The 16,043-nt window shown below is 52.2% G+C and overlaps 1 protein-coding gene across 1 annotated transcript; it reads left to right on the top strand.

Moving 5' to 3' along the window:
* Window positions 1-1,228: 1,228 nt before the first annotated feature.
* SCN2B (sodium voltage-gated channel beta subunit 2) lies at window positions 1,229-12,066 on the top strand. Its single transcript, XM_029208744.1, has 4 exons — window positions 1,229-1,692; window positions 10,209-10,375; window positions 10,678-10,888; window positions 11,576-12,066. The coding sequence occupies exons 1-4, from the start codon at window positions 1,623-1,625 to the stop codon at window positions 11,773-11,775; spliced, it is 648 nt and encodes a 215-aa protein (XP_029064577.1). The 5' UTR covers window positions 1,229-1,622; the 3' UTR covers window positions 11,776-12,066.
* The last annotated feature ends 3,977 nt before the right edge of the window (window positions 12,067-16,043 follow it).

Raw genomic sequence — 16,043 nt, forward strand, 5'->3', positions numbered from 1 at the left:
ACACACACACACACACACACACACACACACACACACACACACACACACATGCAGAGGCCCCTTGCTTCATCTAGTCCAGTCTTCTCTTCCCTGTGTCTCTAAACACCCCAAGGGAAGGTGTCGTGTCTCCTCCTCTTGGCAACGGGCGATGTGGAATACTGGACATACCCAGTGTTTCACACAGACCTCAGTTTGAGTCCTGGCTCTGACTCTGCCCTTAACTATCCTAGGTAACTTGAGTGGGTTAGTCCCTGTCGGCCTCTGTTTTCTCATTGCAATTTAAAAAAAAAGAGAAGAAATCACCTCTTCCAGGCTTACAATTAAGTACAAACTTTTAAAGACTTGGCACAGAGTTAATGCTCTAAGATGTGGGTGGCTCCCTCCTTGCTGCATCAGTGGCCCATCGCAAGTGCATGTAGTGGCGACATGAGAACCTGTGTTCTCCTCAAATGTCGTCCCAGAGGAGTGGGGGTCACCTTACCTGCTTAGGGCCACGTGGGTACTCCACCCCAAGTTCTCCTACTTGTGACACTAGCCTACTGTTTTCTCCCTTTTTCAACATCTGTTGAAACAACCAGTTTCAACATCTGGTCTTGTGTCACCTACCTCCCCCCGACTTTTTTTCTTGGAATATTTTAAAGCAAGTTTCAACCATCGTATCATTTCACCTATAAGCACTCCAATGTGTATAATAGATAAAGATGTTAAAGAACATAACCACAAATTTTTTTTTTTGGCCATACCATGGGGCATGTGGGATAATAGTTCCCCGACCAGGGATCGAACTCGCGCCCCCTGCAGTGGAAGCATGGAGTCTTAACCACTGGATGGCCAGGGAAGTCCCAACCACAAAAAATTTTTAACGCTCCCCCCACCAAATCAAGAATTATTCATTAATATAATCTAACACCCAGTCCATATTTATTTTCTTCCCAATTATCTCAACAATGTCTTTTTACTGTTGATTTGATTGAATCAGGATTCCCCAAAAGTTCATGTTACAAATGACTGTAAGAGCTCTCAGGTATTTTTACACCAACCTGCTGTTCTGTTTTCATTGGAAATGCTAGAAAAATGAGGAAGTTCTTACTTCCTGAAAGTCTCCCACCTCACTTCCCTGAACCCTTTTCAAACAAAACAAAAACTAGCATCTCCTTTTTTGGGTGTTTTTAAATGACAAAAAGAATTCACCCCTCACAGCAGCTTTGAAATAAATGGGTTCCTCAAACAACTTTCCAACTCCAACAATCACCCAAGTGGAGAAGAAAGGCAGGCTATGCTTTAGTTCTGGTTTTGGAGGGTAAAAATTTCCGAGGAACTTTGCTCTTTGCAGACAGATTTTTTTTATGCCCTCCCACCTGCTTTTCGAAATCCACCAACCACAAAATTTACTCCATCCACTTTTTTCTCTCTCCCTTCCACACTCCCTCTCTCTTTTTAGCAGCAACATACAAGCCGGCCATATTAGAGAGATGGAAATAAAGCTTCCTTAATGTTGTATGTGTCTTTGAAGTACATCTGTGCATTTTTCTTTTAGCATCTAACCATTCCTCCCCTGTAGCCCTCGGCCCCTCAAATCACCCTCTCCCTATCCCACCCGACTAACATCTCAGTCTCTGAAAATGCACAAAGATGCCTGGCTACCTCGCCCTGCCTTCAGTCTCACGGGGCTCAGTCTCTTTTTCTCTTTGGGTAAGTTAGACTGCACATCTGCATGCTTCTGAGGGTACAGAAGTGCAGCCGCAACAGGAGGAGGATGCGGGCCGGGGGCAGGAAAGAAGACATCGCTTGAGCCTCCCTTCGGCGTTGTCCTTGGGAAGGGAGGCGCGGGGATGGGGGGAGATGTGGCTGGGGACTGCATAACGCTGGGACGACTTGGTCGCAGAAACGTTGGGTCAGGGGATCTGAGGGTTCCTTGGAGGTGTCAATTGTCAAGGGAGGTGATTTTTCTTTGGATTTCCCTGAAATCGACGTATGTGGGGCTGGGGGCCGAGGGTAGGCTGATGTGCAGAGCCTCTTCATGGATTTTTTCTTTTAGCTGCTACAAATCTCCTGGGACTTAATGCTCCCTTAAGGGGCTTCTTCTGTGAACCTTGATCTTTGGAATCTGGTGGATTTAGGATGTCAGAAAAGAGTGTACGGGGGGAGTAGAGGGGCAGAAAGTTGAGTCTGGGTCTGGCTTCCTGGAAATCTGTACCACCGATTTGTTGCAGTGTGTGGAGGCGTAGGTGGGAAGCAGGCTTGAGGAGTGATCTCTGCATTGGGAAGAGAACTGCTGAAGCAGGCACTGACGGAGAAGCTCTCTGGCTTGGGCCAGATGGAGTGGAGGAGGGGTCAGGTGAAGGGATCAGAAAAAAAAAAAAAGAAAAAAAGGGAACACATGAGTGTGGTTGTGGCCCTTTGGATCACGTCTCTGAACTGTCCAGCCCCACCTTGCCGACTGTCAAGAGATCCAAATGCTAATTTCATACATGGCCACTTAGGGACTTCCTGGTGGGTAGGTGGGCTAGGGAGTCACTTGCAAGCCTGCTTTATAGGTAGTCTTCTTCTTGCTCTTAAACTTACTCATTGCCGGCATAGCAATTGAGGATCCAGTCCAACGGCTGTCAGTGGGAATATTCCCCATCACAAAGTTTCTCTCTCCCTCCTTCTCTCCCTCTTTTTCTCTCCTTCTCTGGCATGCTGTGCTGGATATTGGGCTGGAGGGCTAGAGACAGCCCAGGGTCCCTGGCAGCCTGCACGATAAGGCCTGTGAGCTTTGCTGAGTTACTGAACATATTAACAACAGAGCAGGAGTGTTAGGGAAGCTCAGGCAGTAGAGACAGCATGAGCCTTGGACTAGATCTGGGTTTAAAGCCACCTTTGTCATTTACTTCATACTATCAGCAAGTTACTCCCCTCTGAGCTCCAGTTCTTTCCTGGGTGAACTGGAGAATGCCTACTGCCTGGGTTTTTTGTGAGTCTGGCACATAGCAAGTGCTTAATAATAGCTACGCTTTATGAACTCTTTTCACGTGCCCACGCGCTGTGTATCTTGTTTAGTCTTCACGGCAACTGGTAACCGCATGGGGCAGATACATTATGATCCTCACGTTACAGATGAGGAAACAGGCACAGAGAGGTTAAGTAACTTGCCCAATGGGGTCACAGTAGTTTAAGGGGAGCTGAGATTTGAACCCCTGGTTGTCTGACTTCACCTCATTCTTTTTTTTTTTTTAACATCTTTATTGGAGTATAATTGCTTTACAATGGTGTGTTAGTTTCTGCTGTATAACAAAGTGAATCAGCTATACGTATACATATATCCCCATATCCCCTCCCTCTTGTGTCTCCCTCCCACCCTCCCTATCCCACCCCTCTAGGTGGTCACAAAGCACCGAGCTGATCTCCCTGTGCTATGCGGCTTCTTCCCACTAGCTATCGGTTTGGTAGTGTATATATGTCCATGCCACTCTCTCACTTCGTCCCAGCTTACCCTTCCCCCTTCCCGTGTCCTCAAGTCCATTCTCTAGTAGGTCTGTGTCTTTATTCCCGTCCTGCCTCTAGGTTCTTCATGACCATTTTTTTTTTTTACATTCCATGTATATGTGTTAGCATACGGTATTTGATTTTCTCTTTCTGACTTACTTCACTCTGTATGACAGACTCTAGGTCCATCCACCTCACTACAAATAACTCAATTTCGTTTCTTCTTATGGCTGAGTAATATTCCATTGTATATATGTGCCACATCTTCTTTATCCATTCATCTGTCGATGGACACTTAGGTTGCTTCCATGTCCTGGCTATTGTAAATAGAGCTGCAATGAACATTGTGGTACATGACTCTTTTTGAATTATGGTTTTCTCAGGGTATATGCCCAGGAGTGGGATTGCTGGGTCGTATGGTAGTTCTATTTTTAGTTTTTTAAGGAACCTCCATACTGTTCTCCATAGTGGCTGAACCAATTCACATTCCCATCAACAGTGCAGGAGGGTTCCGTTTTCTCCACACCCTCTCCAGCATTTATTGTTTGTAGATTTTTTGATGATGGCCATTCTGACTGGTGTGAGGTGATATCTCATTGTAGTTTTGATTTGCATTTCTCTAATGATGAATGATGTTGAGCATTCTTTCATGTGTTTGTTGGCAATCTGTATATCTTCTTTGGAGAAATGTCTATTTAGGTCTTCTGCCCATTTTTGGATTGGGTTGTTTGTTTTTTTGTTATTGAGCTGCATGAGCTGCTTATAAATTTTGGAGATTAATCCTTTGTCAGTTGCTTCATGTGCAAATATTCTCTCCCATTCTGAGGGTTGTCTTTTCGTCTTTATGCTTTCCTTTGCTGTGCATAAAGCTTTAAGTTTCATTAGGTCCCATTTGTTGATGTTTGTTTTTATTTCCATTTCTCTAGGAGGTGGGTCAAAAAGGATCTTGCTGTGATTTATGTCATAGAGTGTTCTGCCTATGTTTTCCTCTAAGAGTTTAATAGTGTCTGGTTTGAGTTTATTTTTGCTTCACCCCATTCTTAACCACTGAATTCTACTGCCCCCGATACTTAAGAAATGATGCTGCTATAGTAACAATAATTTGGATCAAAGAATCTTAAGTACAGGCAAAAGAGGGGAGTTGGGTGGGTGACCAGTGTGCAAGGAAATGAGGATGGAGGACAGGCAACATGTTTGGGGAGTTAGGGAGAGCTTCCTGCAGGAGGGAGAGCCTTATCTAAGTGAAGAAAGCAAGGGGGCTCGGGGACCAGGACCAGGGTGTGGCTTAGACGAAGATGGAATCTAGGGTGAAGAGGTCAGGGCATGCGGGCTGGGAGGCGGTGGTGGGAGGAAGCTAAAGCCTCTGCAAACCTGGATGGGGAGAGGGTGCAGGCGTAGGGACCTTGAACTTGAACTTGAGGCCGAGGGCTCAGGTGGACAGGGGAGCCTTGGTGGTTGTAGCAGCATCGGTCCCCAAGATGGAGGGATGTCCCAAGTGACAAGGGAGGGGACTGAGACTGGGCCTGGGTTTGCGAGGATGACCACAGAGCTGACAAAGGGGCAGGGGACAGCTGGCCAACCTGCTGTACACGCGACAGAAGCACATGGGACTAGTTTTCACCTAGAAGCGATCCAAATGCTTGGTTTTCCTTAGAGTTTTTCTCAAAGCTCTTGGCTCCACGGTCACTGGCCTGGTTACCAAAGTCTGGGTTATGTTAGGCGAGGCTTAGAAAGTGGAGTCCGGTCCTCACTCAACCCCACTGCACACGGACAGACAGGGGAAAACGCCTTCCCTTCCCTCTCCAGACTTTTATCGAGTGCCCACTGTGTGTCACATGCTGTTCCAGGTCCAGGGATGCCAAGATAAATAAGAATCAGCTCCCCAGAGCCTCCCGAGGGACTAGGGAACATAAACAAAAAATTGTAATGCAGCATCCCATGTGCTGTTAGCAGCTAACATTTGGTGGGGGCTGACCATGAGCCAGGCACCGCTGTGAGCTTTATGTTTTAGTATTCAATCCTCACAACGGCCCCAGGAGGTAGGGCCTATTGTTGTCTCCCATTTTACGGATGAGGAAACTGAGGTGCTGGGAGGTGAACCATCTTGCCTAAGATCAGACCACGGTGCTAGAGCGCTGGTCTTGGCCACTATGCCATTCTGCTTCCCGGTCTGGAAGTGACAGAAACCTCCCGGTCTGGGGAGAGGTCACGGGCACTGGAGAAGCTGCCACGGGGGCGATGCCTTGTTAGCTGGGATCTGCGGGGTAAGCAGGAGGGCTCAGGGGCAGCAGGGTGAATGAACTTTCCAACCTGCAGCAAAAACACGTGCAAAGGCATGGAGGAGTGGAAGAAGGCGGCGTTTTCAGGAAAGTAAGAACTCCGGGGTCACTGGAGTGGAGGAAGCATGAAGGGTTGGGAGCAGGACAGGAAAAGAGGCTGGGATGCTGGATGGTCCCAGATGGCAAAGGGCTCAGAAGCCCAGGAGCCTGGACGAGATCCTGAAAGCAGCAGGGAGCCAATGGCGATTGGGGCTGAGGGGTGACAAGGACAGGTGCTCTCCTGGCTGCATGGGGGTGGCCTGGCCTGGGAGGGAGACCTGAGGTGGTGGGTCTGAATGGTAAGGCAGCCCAGGAGTTGGGCTGCGTGTCACAGTCACCTGGGTGGCAGGGGCTGCCCTGGGACACAGCGTGCTCCAGAAGGGTGGGGACTAATTTCTCTGCTTAGACAAACTCTGTTCTTTTTTTTTTAACCAGGAAAAAAATTAACCTACCTCATAGGTTGCTGTAGAGTTGGAAAGAGGCATGAAGAGAATTAACTTCTAGTCTGTGTAGGAAATAGTGTTTGACAGGAGATGAGCAAATTTTTGTGATCTCTGCAAGACGGGCCAGTTAGAAAAGTATATGACATGGGGCCTGAGGTGCCCAGATACACCTTAGAGAGAGTGAGGGGCCCTGGGCATTGGTGAAGTTTTGGAACTGAGCTCAAAAGCCACATCCTTACGGTACCCTTGTTGAAACATTTCCTTTCTGTGAGTTGGAGATCAGAGACTCAGTCTCCAGACCTGGTCCCAAATGGGAAAACCAGGAAGATTGTGAGCCCCCCCTTGTATGGAGGTTCCTTTAAAGAAGACCATTCCCCTCTGGCCAGCCTGACTGCCTGGGGGCTGACATGGGGGCTGGACCTGCCATGTAGACAGCAGGAGGACTGAGCCCTGGGACCCCTTGGTACAAAAATCACCCCCTCACCCAGCCTCCACCCCTCAACCTGCTGTCTAGAGCCTGGCAGCCTGGCAGCCTGGGTTCCAATCTAGCTTTGTCACTTACCAGCTGTGAACTTGGGCTATTCATTTAACATTTTTGTGCTCCATTTCCCCACTTGGAAAGTGGGGGTGATAATAGGGTTGCTGTATTAAATGAGGTGATATCTGTAGGGTATGTAAACAGCGCCTGGCACACAGTAAGCACCTTGTCGTTACTATGAAGTCCCTTTGTGGCCCTAGTCGTGGATTCGGCTAATTTCCCGAAGCAGCAGAGCTCATCAGGAGCCCAGGATTTTGCTCACAGCTCTGTCCTCGTTGCATGATGATTTCCTCATCTTTAATGAGGGCCTGGATTGGTGAAAGGCCTAAGGCCCTTGCCCTGAGCTGGGACGCTGGGAGACCTCAGGCGGAAGTGGGCGCTGTACTGGGAGTCAGGAACCGTGATTCGGGACCCGGCTTGTCCCTACCTGCTGTGTGTCTCTCTCAGGCCTCACTTTCCTCGTTGGTAAGATGATGGAGCTGGATCTACAATTCCTGAGGTTCCCCCCTGCTTTGGTGACTCCTGTTCCTCTCTCTGCAGTTGGGACTTGACGGTTGACCTCTCTGACCACTAGAGGGCACACGTGTCCGCCCGGTGTCTCCTGCAGGCTGTGCCATAGCGATGCGGGGAAGGAGCCGCATTGCACCTCTCAGTCTGCCCCCCTCCTGCTGGCCAGAAAAGGCCCCTCACTCCCCGGGGCCCTGCCCTCCCGCACAGCAGAGCGCTAGCTCCTTCAAGTTGGAGGCAGCTCCTGGTAGGGTTCAAGTTCTGTCTCTGGAGTGATGTTGTGGCCTGGGGAGGGACAGAGGCAGGGATGGGTCAGCCAGATGTGTGGGACCTACTTCCTAATGCCAGTTGGAGGCTCCTTTTGCTCAGGTGCCCTGGGAAGGTCGCGGAACTTTCCCGGGGAAGGTGCTAGAGAAGCAAGGTGTTCCTGGGATGTGAGGTAAGCTCAGGACAAGGCCCTGCCGGGCTCCTTCCCTGAAGATATCTCCACCTCTGCAGAGCGGGGGCGGAGATGGCATTTTCAGCACACCTCCTCCTCGCCTGGCGCTGTGCTCAGTGTTTTCATAACGCTGTGAGAGCGAGGAGATGGGAACTGGGCTTTGTTCTCCTGGGGCTGCCGCTCAGCCTCTCCAGTTCATATTTCCCTGATGAGCACTTCAGCACACCTGGCCTTGCAGGTGGAGCCGTGCGCCTGTCCCTCCATCTAGGGCTGGGTCCTGACCTCCCTGGCCAGCAGTTCAGAGCATCTCCTGTTCTTAAGTCCTGCCTGCTGGCCCTGGCCACTCATCCGAAGGGATGAGCCGAGTGGAAGGGCTTCGCTATCCCTGCTTCCAGGCTGCAGTGCTGCTGTTCCTGGCGTGGGGCCCGGCAGCTTTGCACAGCGGAATCTTCTGCAAAACGCGAGCCCTGTGCAATCCGGGGGAATTCCAAGGGGCTGCCCTGAGGGGTCAGGCTCCAACGTGGCCCTGCCTAAGCCCTTCCTGCTTAGGGGGCAGAACTTGAGGAGAATTTAGGCTACCCTTTGCCTTATTTTTATTTTGTATTTTTATTTTTGGCTGTGCCTTGAAGCTTGCGGGATCTTAGTTCCCCCATCAGGGATTGAACCCCGGGCCACCGCAGTGAAAGTGCTGAGTCCTAACCACTGGACCGCCAGGGAATTCCCCTGCCCTTTGCTTTACATATTTTATTTTATTTAATTATTACCGTAACCCCAGGAGGCAGGTATCATCAGCTGTGTTTTACAGAGGAGGGGCCCGAGGCTCAGAAGATGGAGGAACTTGCCCACGTTCTCCCAGCCGATAGAAGGCAGAGCTGGGATTGAACCACATCTAATGGGGTCTCCGTGCCTCCTAGCTGCCCCCCTGCCGTCCCCCAGCGGCTTCTTCTCTCACTCAGAAGAATAGTGCCCTGGTCCTGGCCTAACTCTGGGACCTCAGCTCTCTCCAGTTGCCCCCTTGATCACTCTGCTGGTCGTGCTTCAGATACGTGATGCTCATTCCAACCGCTGGAACTTTCCTCTCGATGTTCTGCTGCCTTGCATTCCTTCAAAATTTCAAATGGCTCCTCACTCCTTCACTTTAGTGGGGGGCCGCCTACAGGGCAGCGCTCGGAGCAGCTTTCCCTGACCACCCGATGTCAAACACACCCTGCACCTTGCTTTATGTTTTACAGCCCTTGCCTGTGAATCAGCAGCTAAAGTTACATTCTTTCTTTTCCCTGTTAATGTCTGTCCCCCTCCCTAGGATATAAGCTCCATGTTACAGTACCTCTGCCTGCCTCCATCACAGCAATAATCCCTGGGGCCTAGACTGAGTGCCTGGGGCACAGGAGGTGATTTATAAATATTTGGTAAATGAGTGAATGAATGATTGATACTGAGCATTACTGCTTCTCCTTTATAAAGAATATTCATCTTTGGGGATGAGGTTTTGACCATATTGGCAGAGAATTTTAGAATTCAGCCCAGGGCTAGGGTGAGGGGAGTGCAGTGCCTAGGGTGCAAAATTTAAGGAGGTGTTTGCATGACCCTGAGGGTGGGCACCCCCTTAAATCTCGTGCCCAAGGCTTTCTGCCCCTCTGTGGGCGGGGGGTGGGATGGGCACTGCAGCTTCAGCTGGCAGGGCTTCGGCTCACTCCCCTCACCCTAGACTCTGCCCTGCTTGGAATGTCAGAGTGGGCTGGGCCTTCTCACGCCACACACCCAGGGCTCCTGGACCAGGTCCAGTGTTCCCCAGAGGATTCTGCACCCTGCTGTCCCTGCAGCCTGTATCAGCTCCTTGCTGCGGTGTGTCCAGGCCTGGCATCTCCAAAAGGGGCTCCTGTCCTTGCAGACCCATCAGTTGATCCCTTCGAATTGTGCCTATTCTTCTGGGGCATCTCTTCCTTCCCGTTGCTCATCTGCTGTCCCTGCCAGGAGCCTGAGGAAGAGAAGGGGGCTGGGCTGGGCTGGGCTGGGCATATGGCTTGACTCTTCCCCGCGGTATAGAGAGCGAGGCCTTCTGTATCTGCATCTGTCCTCAAGGCTGCCTGCCCCCAGGGGACACTGCAGCTTCAGCTGGAAGGGCTTTGGCTCAGCCGAGATGGTTGAACGTGGTGGGAAGAAGGGGGAACCGAGGCCAGCACCGTGCAGCCCCTTGTCCAAGCCATCAGGTGGCCATGACAGGCCTGTGGCAGGACAGCCAGATGGAGGGAAGGCTTGAGGCCATCTCTCTGTCCCTGGCTTGACAGGTGATGTGCTCTCTCTCCACCCCAAGGGCCACATCAGTCACCGCTTAGGAGCTTTGCCCACCCCACTCCACCCCACCCCTAACTTCAGCCATAAGGGACCCCGCCAGCTGTCCTAGCTCTGCTCCGCTCCCCACCAGATGCAGAGGCTTGCCCCCCCCACCGGCCTTGTCTGCCAGAATCCTCACCAGCTTGTGGCTTTGTCCACAGTGCCACCAGGGAGGAGCATGGAAGTCACAGTACCTACCACCCTCAACGTCCTCAATGGCTCTGATGCCCGCCTGTCCTGCACCTTCAACTCCTGCTACACCGTGAACCACAAACAGTTCTCCCTGAACTGGACTTACCAGGAGTGTAATAACTGCTCCGAGGAGATGGTGAGTTCTCAGATGGAAGCAGGGGTGGGGGAGGCAGGAGCCCCACAGCGTGAAGCTCCCCTTTCCCACCACCTGCCCCTGCACTGTACCAGGACCCTAGCATACCCTGGTGGGCTATCTGCTCCTGAGGGCATTGGCAGAGGTGTGCTGTCATGGCTGGGTGGCCCTGGAAGGGTGACAGAGATCTAGAGGTGACTGCCTCTCTTCCAGGTAGAAGGGGGCATGGGAGGAGGGGCATCCTGCTGTCCTTGCAGCTCCTTGCTCACGCAGCCCCCTATCCTGTTGCCTCCTGCCCCCCCCAGTTTCTCCAGTTCCGCATGAAGATCATTAACCTGAAGCTGGAGCGGTTCCGAGACCGCGTGGAGTTCTCAGGGAACCCCAGCAAGTATGACGTGTCAGTCACGCTGAGAAACGTGCAGCTGGAGGATGAGGGCACCTACAACTGCTACATCATGAACCCACCCGACCGCCACCGCGGCCACGGCAAGATCTACCTGCAAGTCCTCATGGAAGGTGAGGGGCTGCTGGGGCCCTGCCCATTCCCACCCAGCTACTCTCCAGCAGGACTAGCTGGGGCTCCTTGGGAGAGGCTGTGCCCTCCTGAGGGGTGGGAGCAACAGCATGTGCTGGGTGGAAGGCATCTGTTTTACTCCTTCCCTTCCTTGAGGACTGTGTCTCAGGGAGTCTTGATGATGCTATCCAGCAGGATCATGATCTTAAGAATCCCAAGAGCAGCTTTCATTTATTGGACACTTGCTATGTCTCAGTTATAGCTAGGGCTAAACTCTCTAGATGCAATATCTCACTTCATCCTCATACAACCCTATGAGGGAGGTACTATGATTATTCCCATTTTACAGATGAGGAAACCGAGGCTACGTAAGGTACCTAAGGTCACACAATTAATAAATAGTACAATCAGGACTCAAATTGGGTCCATTTGACCTCAAAGTCCATCCTCTTGGATACTGCATTATATTGCCCTCCCTGGGGCTTTTAGGTGTCCTGGGATTATGGGGTGGGTGGGGCGCTTAGAGGTCCATGGCCTGGGTTGATTTTTGCTTTGACTAGAGTGCTTTCCACGGAGGAGAGTAAAGTCAGGACCACCCCACACCTACTGCAGGGAGCAGGGGCCAGTGGACGAGGCTCCCTTTTCCCTAGCCCTAGGGCTCAGCTGGTCTGTTTCCTCTCCTTCTCCAGAGCCCCCTGAGCGGGATTCCACTGTGGCCGTGATCGTGGGCGCCTCCGTCGGGGGCTTTCTGGCTGTGGTCATCTTGGTGCTGATGGTAGTAAAGTGTGTGAGGAGGAAAAAAGAGCAGAAACTGAGCACGGATGACCTGAAGACGGAGGAGGAGGGCAAGACGGATGGAGAGGGCAACGCGGACGATGGCACCAAGTAACGGGCGGGCGGCCGGCCCTGCAGCCCCTCCCTTGCGTCCTGTCTCCCTCCCACTCTCCGCCCCGCACTGTGTGCCCCCGCTTGCCCTCTCTTGGTGTGCTTCTCTCGAACCAGGATCCCAGGGCTGACCTGGGGCCTCCTGAACCCCTCCCTTCGTATCCGCCACCCTGCACCAAGAGAGACTCACCTCTCTTTGATTCGAGAAACCTGCCCTGGCGTCTGGGATGTGTGGGCCCTGGGGGGAGGGAGAAGCGGGCTCAAAACTGCCAGCCTCTGAGAAGAGGCAGGAGGCCTGTGGGAGGGGCGCAGAGAGAGAAGGGGGAGGGTGGGCAGTGGAGGAGGAGGAGGCCAGCTGTCCAGTCTGCCCAGTGCGTGGACTGGTCCGGTGGCCGCTTCAGAGGGGACCTGCAGGTGGGACGGGGCTCTGCTGGCTGCCTCTAGAAGGCCTGGGGTGTGGCATGCCTCTGCTCCCAGAGATGCCCCTAGCCCTGGGCAGCCTTGTCACGGGGGTGGTGATGGGTTCCTATAACTTGGGGGTGTGTTGAAGGGATGACCGTGCGTTTCCTGGGCCTTGAAGGGAAGGAAGCTGGAGGCAGCTGGAGACAACCTTGGCCCAGGGAGCTCTGCTCTCACCTTTCTCCTTCAATAGCTACTACCACAGAAGCCTCTGGGTTTCTGTGCGCTTGCTTAAGCCCTTGGGATTTTTGGCAGGAAAAGTACCAAAGGGCTGCTGAGCTAGGCCGTGGGGGGCAGGGAGTCGTGTTTCTCCAGGTGGTGGTCATTTTTCACCGCAGTTACCCACTCACAGGAGGCAACTGCAAAGTTAGCTGAGGGACGAGGGGCTGGGGGCTCCATTGTAAAATGGAGTTCAAGGTTGACTGCCTCCTCCCCCAGGGTGGCCACCATCACCTGGGCCAGGAGCAGCTGAGGTGCGGAGATAAGGAGAGAGGGGGTGGGAGCCACGTCAGAGGAGTAGGTGTGCAGAGCGGGGGCCTCGCTGGGGCTTCTGTTCAGACTTTCCCCGTTACCCTCAGCAGGGTTTCATCTGGCTTTTAGCCCTGAGGGAAGCCTGAGGGGAGCCCTGTAGCCTCTGAGACCCTGTGGCCATGTCATATCTGGAGCCATGTCACACCCTCCTCTGCCCCGACAGTTCTCTCTGGGGGGGGAGGAAAGTAGCATTTGTGGGGAGCCAACTTTCACTGCCATTTTACTCACATGAAGAGGGAATTGCTCAAGCCTCAGGAGCGGGAGAGAGACAGAGAGAAACTACCTTGGAAGATCCTCAGAGATCAGCTAGCCAAGTCACCCATACTACAGACCGGGAGACTGAGGTTCAAACTCACAACCGAGGGGCCTGCTTCTCCTCTGGTTCCTCAGTCTCCAGGTTGGATGAATAGAGCCACGCTTTGCCCAGTGGGAGGGGCCTCTGCAGACAGAGAGATGAAGGAGATGAGGGGAGGGAGGTGAGCTCCTCCAGCCCTGCTCACCTCCCTGGAGCCCAGCCCCTCCAGGCTGTGACTGAGGCAGTGATGGGGTGATGGGAGTGGAAGGGCAGAGCTGCTGGAATGCCCCATGCCCAACCCAGGCTGACCCTCTGCAGCACTTCCCAGCCTTTCTCAGAGCTCAGGCCCTGCCCGGGCTCAGGGGGTCGGAGCCCAGGGCAGGAGTCTGGGGAAAGGGGGTAGAGATGGGACTCTGACAGCTTCTGGGACCCCTCTCTGCCTCTGCCCAGCAGATGGCCTTTTTGGGGAGAGAGTAATAGCATATGGGCGATTCAGTTTAATTCACTTCAATTCAACATCCATTTATTGAGCACCTCCTATGTGCCAGGCACTGGGCCAGGTACTGGAGATGTACACAAAGCCATAACAGAGCTGGGAACTGCTAGGTCAGCACTGTGGGGACCAAGATGAATTTTTTTTTGGTGCATCTAATTCCACCTCTGCAGCCACTGCTTCCAGGGCTGGAGTAGGAGAAAAAGGAAGAGATTCCAGAATCTGGGCCCTGGGAAGGGGGGAAAGGAAGGAAAGAGGGAAGATGCAATAAGGAAGAGGGTGAGAGGCCAGACAGAGTGGAGGGTGGGCAACCAGCCTGAGAGCTCCTGGGTGGGATGAGTCCAGCTCACCTGGAAATTCTAGCTCATCAGTACCTAACTGCCAATCAACACACTGCCAATGGGGGTGGGCTAAGCCCCCAGGATGCCTGGGGTAGGTGGACATTGCCCATCCTTGGAGCCAACCAGCTGAGAGGGGAGAGATGGGTAGTGGGCACCCTCGTTCCAGCTGAGACCAAGAGTGGTTGTAATAACTTGTCTGCAGCTTGCAGATTTCACTTTTTGGCAAGATCTGAAGTGCTCTCCTCTTCCGGGATGAGTGAGGATCTGTGTGGATGCTGGGAACTTTTCTTTTTCCAGGACTCATAACATTTAGGGAACTTGTTTGCAAGATTCCCTAGGTTTATTCTAAGAAGTCCTAACTCTCTATAAAGAAGCCCAAGACTTCTGGGTTCCTTCCTTTCTCTGCCCTGCCCTAGAGGGTCCTAAGGAGAGCAATGCCTCTCCAAGGGCCTCAGGCGCCCAAGCAGATGGGGGTGGGCCAGGAACCACCTTGGTCTCAGGTACCCATCCTCATATGCACTTTCTTCCCGAGCCTCTTGGAGGCTCTTCCAGAGGCCTCATAGAGCTGCCTCCCCCAGGGCAATGAGGCTGGGAACAAAATGGAGCTTCTGTGAGTAGAGGTGGGAGACTGGTGAGATGTTTCCACAGCACCCTGCTTTCTAGTGTATACCTCTTCCTGCACCGTGGGGCTCAAGCCCTACTTCTGGCTGCGTGTTCCCATCACTGCGCTCTGCTGGGTTCAGTCTGCTGGTTTTCTTAACTGCCTCTGCCTCTCCTGCTCTCTTGGAACCCCGTATCTGTCCCTTTCTCCTAATTAAGGGCCCCTGTAAAGAGAGATGGGCTTGCCAACCCATGGGATTTAGCTTGTAGGAACAAAGCACACTTTTTCAGGACTGAAATGCCTTGAGGTGCCTTGGAACTGGCTTTGGAAATAGCTATCTGCCCCCTAGCTCTGGACTAATCACAGTTATTCCCAATGTATAAAAAGGAAAAGCTGGATCCATATTTCTCCCTGTGAGTCTCCTTGGTGAGGTTCGGCTGGTAAGTATTTGCAAGGTCAGGTTAAGCAGATGGACAATTGAAAATGCTGGCCAGGTCCAAAAGACAGTCCCAGGCCATAGGAATGGCTTGGTGCAATTGGAACGGGTGATGAATGGAGAAATTTTTCTTCCTACATACGTCTTAAGGATAGAAAGCCTGTGTCTCTTGCTGTGCCTCTTGCTGATGTCTTCCTTTATTGAAGCTTGTTGATGCGTTTGTACATAGTCTATATATAGGTAGAGATATATTATATATACAAATATAAAACATCTCACTACATCCACCCCGAAAGTTACGTTGAGGGGGCAACAATCATTTCTCAGTGTTTTGAGTTGATTCACCAAAGGCAAATTATGGAACGTTCTTATTGCTCTTTGTGCACTTGGAGGGGAAAACACAACTACTTATGCACTTTCTAGGATTTATGTGCTATGTGGTAATGGAAGAGGCGGTGGAGAGAGAAACTGAAATGGTCCTCTGTGACCCAACTGCTGTGATGTGTCTGCTTTGGGGAGCAGACAGTTTCTGTTGTAGTTTGTCTCGTTGCTTGGATTTATTGGCTGCAATAAACAGATGGTCTCCCCTGAACATCCCTTGAGTGTGACTTTTTTCAGGGGTGCAGAGTGGGGCAAGTTGAGGCGGTGCCAGGATTTTCACAGGGAGTCCTGTTGTTCCTTTCCTGGTGATGCCATTGACACTGCTGGGTCCCCATCAATGATGAGATCATTCTGCTCCCCTCTTGTTAGGTGTTTCCTCTTTTCCCCTCATTGCCTTCACAGAATCCTGGGGGACTCCATCCACCTTGAAAGCACCCTGGGGACAGGGTGGCTAAACACCCACTTCTTGGAGGGCTCTTGGTTATTTCTGGAAGATGACAACACTTTATGCCCCCAAGGCTAACCGTCATGCCGATGTTGTCTATTCTTTCCATGGGTGGACGGGCCATCCTTCCTGCCCCCTGTTTCTAAGCTGTGTCTGACTAGGCAGACATCTGTTTCATCTGCTCTGGGCTCAAGAGGAATAGCTGACAGCTGGTGCAGAGTCTGCCCTCATGCAACTTCACGGATGAGGGTGGCTGCAGGGAAGAATCAGGTCGCTCATGTCCCATCTGC

Source organism: Monodon monoceros, unplaced genomic scaffold (genome assembly GCF_005190385.1).
Source record: "Monodon monoceros isolate NGI ecotype Baffin Bay Population unplaced genomic scaffold, NGI_Narwhal_1 Super_Scaffold_7, whole genome shotgun sequence".
NCBI classification, from domain to species: Eukaryota; Metazoa; Chordata; class Mammalia; order Artiodactyla; family Monodontidae; genus Monodon; species Monodon monoceros.

Excerpts from the sequence above, each read along its gene's own strand:
- SCN2B (XM_029208744.1), top strand. The coding sequence starts at position 1,623 with ATGCACAAAGATGCCTGGCTACCTCGCCCTGCCTTCAGTCTCACGGGG. Across the intron at positions 1,693-10,208 it reads CAGTCTCTTTTTCTCTTTGG|TGCCACCAGGGAGGAGCATG; the intron begins GTAAGTTAGACT and ends CTTTGTCCACAG. Across the intron at positions 10,889-11,575 it reads CCTGCAAGTCCTCATGGAAG|AGCCCCCTGAGCGGGATTCC; the intron begins GTGAGGGGCTGC and ends CTCCTTCTCCAG.